The sequence below is a fragment of the Tripterygium wilfordii genome, chromosome 6, assembly GCF_013401445.1.
Source record: "Tripterygium wilfordii isolate XIE 37 chromosome 6, ASM1340144v1, whole genome shotgun sequence".
Classification (NCBI taxonomy): Eukaryota; Viridiplantae; Streptophyta; class Magnoliopsida; order Celastrales; family Celastraceae; genus Tripterygium; species Tripterygium wilfordii.
Genome location: NC_052237.1, coordinates 6,858,424 through 6,864,423, shown reverse-complemented (window position 1 = coordinate 6,864,423; position 6,000 = coordinate 6,858,424). Strand labels below are relative to the sequence as shown.

Below are 6,000 nucleotides of genomic sequence, written 5' to 3'. Positions count from 1 at the left end.
TAAATGTACCTGCTAATTTGCATTTATGTTATGTAATAAATTTGTTTTAATTAATTGATGGGGTAGAAAAATTAATTTTTGGAAAGACAATCAAATGTCAAATCACACGCAATTCACACGCAATTCAAAATAATAAAATATCAAATCATATATAAAATAATATTAAAAAAATCATTTGGGGGTGGGTTAACCAATTAAGGGGGTGTGAATACTTTTTCCCAATCATAAAACTATATCACTACTCCGTTTTTAAACAGAACGTGATATTGAATTTTACAACTTGTTCTTATTAAATGGAACATCTTCAACGGGATAATCAAAATGAGCATCAAATCTAATAACTGCCATTTTAGTTACCCAACCCAGCAAATAGAGTCTCCAACGAAGAAACTAAGTGGGGATGCAAATTTGGTGATCGAGATATTTGGATGCAAAAATTGTTCTCCAAGACATATGGATAATATGACATTGTATTTATATTTCATAGATAATTTTATATTAATCTCATACATGTAAATGGCATTTCATTACATCAATGTGATGTGATATTATTTTAGAATGAGCCCATCCCAACATTACTTCATGCCTCCGCCCGTGATGAATTCAAGAAAACAACATCTTCAACCTCTCATGTACTCTTGAAGCGTCTATACCAATTCTAGGGATTATAGCCTGCATGTTAAAAGACAATGTATATATATATGTTTGCATTGCATATATGACTATAAGTGAAGAAAACCAATTGAAGATACACAATACCTGTGAATATATGGTATAGAAAACCCTGTCACCCTCTTTGTGGCATGTAGAAGTGATGATGACTGCTCCTTCTTCCTCAAGAACCCTAATAACTTCAGTCAACTTAAACATGTCATCTGGACCACAAATCAAGTTCACTTCCAAAGTAGACTCAAATGCTCCAACGTCAACGATGGGTACCGATCTTGATGATGACGATGACGCAACGTTTGCATCCAATAATTGATATTGATCACTTGTTATGGAAACATCTTCACCTGTCAAAATTGCTTGTTTTGTTTGGTGTAGTTGTTTAACTCTCGAATCCAAGCCCTTTATGTAATCCGTGGCCCTGTCCACTAACTCAGGCACCGACACCTACAACAACAAATATAACAATTAGTCTTCCTCTCTGTGTCGATGTTTATTTGTGTGTGTGTGTGTGTTTGAGGGGACAGAGAGAGAGAGGACCTGAGAAGAGTTGGGAGCAATGAGTGAGGAGAGATTGGAGTAAAGAACCCTCATGTGCATTCTTCGTTTTCTCTCAATCAAACTTCGATCATGTCTTGATGGACTACTACTACTTTTTCGTGGCATGATTATTAATAATTATATTTGTTTCTCCATATATATGCATGGACTATGTGTATATATAGAGAGAGATAAGGTCCGGACATGGTGAGGTTCTCCGGGACACAAACGAAATTTTCGATGACCCGGAAACTATTTTGGTCTTGCTTTTGAATTGCGGCGGACACCGCCCATCTGCGCCATTTGTTTCATAAATTTGATCTTTGACCATAAATAGACTCCCACGACGTGGACAAATCACAAAATTCTACTAACTTTTAAGGATTTAAATGAACTGTATTCAACTCTGCAATTAAGACTCTTACGGAGATATTTTAATTTAACAGTGGTGCTAGGTAGTTCATATAATGGTAGTCCATGGAAGCCCAAGTCTCTTAAACCAAATTTTAAAACGTTTTAATTTTTAAAATACATGGTACATTTTAAATTCTGAAAATATGGTGATTTTCAATCCTACTAAGTTGTTTACTGTAAATATACCAAATTAGTCTTATATCAACTCACCACACTTAATGAATGAGTGTAATACAATGCGGAGATGCTTTTAGAATTAATGTTGCTAGAATATTTATGATTTTCATAAAAGCTAACATATTATTTTTCAAAAAGTTATTTCTTATTAAAGAAAATAAGAGAAACTTAATTAAATTATTTATTAGTAAAGCAATTTGTCATTTATGATGTCATTATTACGCTTTACTCTGCAACGTCCTCTGCACGTGAAACTCAAAAAGTCGTATTGTCACGTCAAAAATATATTGATTAAGCCTTGAGAGTTGAACTAATTAATATTGTTATTAGCCGCAATGTAAGCAGGAATCATGACTTGCCACGTTAAAAGTTTATGAGTCAAATATACTGCAAGTCTGCATGTCCCGTTCACATACCAGGAGTCAGTGAAATAGAACCAACACCAAAAGGAATTGCACCCAAGGAAGAATAATGTTTGCTCAATTTACTACGCACGCAAGCTCGACTCAGACTCAGCTGCTTGCAGAATTTGAATTCACAACAAAGGACGTAATCAGGCATTGATGTTGGGATGGACTGTTATATTTTGATTTATTTGAAAAATTATCCCTTGAAAAAAAAATTTAGGGTTATTTTACAATAATAAAATTTATTAAAATGATAGTATAAATGAATATTCATTTTAATGTTTGGTTTTATATAGTAACCCAAAAATTAACATAAATACATATTAAAATTGATGGAAACTAAATAAAAACCATATAAAATGAAATAATATATAAATATATAACTAGAACACATAAGTATTAGATATTATTGTTTAATACTAACAATTATGAAATGGATAATTTTAAAGTTACTATTGTTTTGAATTGTTCATTATGATTAGGTAACATGTAAAGGGGAAAAAATTTCAAACATTATAATTAAATATGCAAATATATATACACTTACTAAAGTACACATAAAAGTAAAATATGTGGACAAAAAAAAATATAAATATATATATATATGTTTGACAAAATATAGCATTTAGTCCCCCAACAATACCCCCAATTGAGGGACCAAATAAATATATATTTTTTTAAAATTTAGGGGCTACATACTAGTACTGTCAATTGTGGTGAGGTATTGTGAGGTAAAAAGCTGTGATGCGGTGCTGTGAGGCGCGTTTAGCGTATCTAAATTACGATTATATTAGATGATTAATAATATTAATATAAAATCACTTAACGTTTCCATTGTACATTAATCTAAAATAAAATAATAAAATAATTGACCTAATTTGATTACGTATGACAATTCAACATATATTGTAAACATTTGGGAGTGCTGTAAGGTAAAAACTGTGGTGCTGTGAGGTGAGTTGGAACGTAAAAAGTTGTTTGACGTATCATTTTTAAAACTGTGGTGCGGTGCTGTGAGATGCGTTTGGCGTATCTAAATTACGATTAATTAGATGATTAATAATATTAATATAAAATCACTTAACGTTTACATTGTACATTAATCTAAAATAAAATAATTGACCTAATTTGATTATGTTTGACAATTCCACATATATTGTAAGCGTTTTGGAGTGTTGTGAGGTGTGGTGAGGTGCTGTGAGGTAAAAAGCTGCGGTGCTGTGAGGTGAGTTGGAACACAAAAATTGTTTGACGTGTCACAAAAGACTGTGGTACTGTGAGGTGTATTGTAACTGAACGCAGTTGCAACACACTACCAAACTCATACAATGTCAATCCAGTCACAATCCAAGATAGGTATATATTGCTAAACGCAAATCATGCACAAAATAGACCTGTATATGATAACAGAGTCAAGTGGACCTTCACATCGTATAAGGACTTGACGTTTGCTTTGATTACTTGTACGCAAGGGCGGAATTAATGGGAGGCAATTAGGGATGGCAGCGGGTAGGGTAGCGGACAGATATTTGATATCCATATACTACCCGCAAAAATTTTGTCCAAATCCGTACCCGCCATTTACCCGCTAATATTTTACAAAATACCCTTCATATCCGTACCCGCCGGGCACGGGTAATAACCGTCAAACATCCGTACCCGCTAATTTCATTTACGAATGAATATTTAACGGTTAACAGGCGGATAATAACCGCCAAATACCCGTACCCGCACCCATTTACCCGGTCAATAGGGTTTCCGGTTTTGAATAAGATCAGTGCATGAGAATACCTCAATACCACCAATTAATTAGGTAGGACTATGATTATCTTAATTGGTATAAACATTTTAATATTAGTTTGCATGTGAATAGTTAAAAACTAATTTCGGTTGACTTGGTATAAGCATTTTAATATTAGTTTGCATGTGAGTAGTTAAAAACTAATTTCAGTTGACTGACAATTAACAAAGAAGATGAATGGTTTTTAAAGAACAAATTTCTTCAAACAAGATTGCTCCTGAACAACAGTGAACTAGATCAATAGTAATTCCAAAATGGATTCTACCAAATTTTCTACAACCACAATTTACAAATGGATCATTGATCTAGTACAAGATGTTTATCAGCAATTGACAACGTGCAATAGATCAATCCATACAACCTTGTTCTTGTAGACCTCGAATGCATGAGAACCAGAAGGTCCAGAACTGTGTCCAAGCCATCCATTGAACAGGACCTCAGCAAGTCGGCCTCCACAACCGCAAATAGAATATACTAATCCTGAATATGGAGTATGGACAATGGACACCATACAAATCAGCAGAGAAATCAAACGGACAAATGACAATAGACAATTTCAAAAAGACATTTGAACTAAAATAGATTTATAATATTTTTCTATTATTTCCCATGAAGAGAAATCAAACAAACAAATTGAAGTAACCAACAATACAAAATTCTTAAGATAAATGTTATTTGCACCTAATTAATTGTCACACTTTTAGGTGCAAATAAAGTTAACCAATTCTTAAATGTACAGGAACAACAAAGAACCCTTTGGCTTTGGGTGGTACAAGCCTGCCTTCCACCCCTAGGGCGGAGATCATGATTCCTAAAGTTTCATCAAGGATGAACTTCAAAGATCTCCGCCACAAAGGGGTGGAAAGCTGGAAAGCACCGCCGGCTCCATATTGGCTCAAGGTTAGCAGAGAAATCAAAAAGGAAATTGACTAATAACCGGTAGATCTACAAAGTGGGAGAATAGGAGAAGTGAAAGAGGAGATCTGCAAATTAGAGAACTAGAGAAGTAAACGAGGAGATCTGCAGAGTGGAAGAATCGGATTTAACTATATATGGGAGAGTTAGTCTTGGAAGTTGGAGACTTGGAGATGAGAATATGAGATACAGAGAAAGAGAAATATTAGTAAATGCAAAAATTTAAAAAGAGTTGGGAAGATTAAGTGTCAAACACGTTTCAGTGAGAGACGAGTCAGACGACAACTCAATCTTTTGGTTTCGATTTTTGAGGGTAGCTTACTAGCTTTGGACTTGTCGTTTCAACTTTCAATGGTTTTACTTTTATATTTATTGCCTCCAACAAAAGCTGCAAAACCCTAAGAGATAAGAATAAGTTACCATCTTATCAACAACATATCTATTTAACCAATTACATTTTGCCAAGTCAGGATATGTAATCTTGAAAGCCAATAAAATAATAACAACTCAAAAGGATTACACCCTATCTATTTATTACAACTGACAACACGAGAACTAGAGTAATTAGCTTTATTGGCCGACTGCTCCTAGTATGATATGAATTAGACAGAACCGAGAGGAACTACCTAGAATCAGACTTCTGCGCCCCTTGCACTCCCAAGGAGATGGACTTAGGGGTATCATACCAATTATATTTGGCCATCAATAGCCTAATATGATATTAATCCATCTATATTTTTTATTGAACTATTAATCCATCTATTGACTTATTAATCCATTATAAAATATATTACGCTAATACAATTAATCCATTTATAAACAATTATATCATCATATGTTCATATTTAAGTAATCTAATAATCTATCAATAACTAATTGCTTCCTTTAGTAATTAGTATTCTATTCCATTAGTATGAAATTATGAATGTATGATAGCATATCAACTTATTGTTTTGTTTAGGGTATTGAACTATTTATCCTATTGGTCCCAAGGGAACCCTAAAAGAGTAACTATTAGTTGCTTTGTTAAGGGTTTAGGGTTTGTGGAACCCTAAACCCTAAACCCTAAATCATTAA

General features: G+C 33.5%; 1 protein-coding gene across 1 annotated transcript; it reads right to left on the bottom strand.

Moving 5' to 3' along the window:
- Positions 1 to 603: 603 nt before the first annotated feature.
- LOC120000638 (transcription factor bHLH168-like) lies at positions 604 to 1,335 on the bottom strand. Its single transcript, XM_038848763.1, has 3 exons — positions 1,210 to 1,335; positions 760 to 1,116; positions 604 to 672 (listed from the first exon to the last, which is right to left on the bottom strand). The coding sequence occupies exons 1-3, from the start codon at positions 1,333 to 1,335 to the stop codon at positions 604 to 606; spliced, it is 552 nt and encodes a 183-aa protein (XP_038704691.1).
- Positions 1,336 to 6,000: the final 4,665 nt, after the last annotated feature.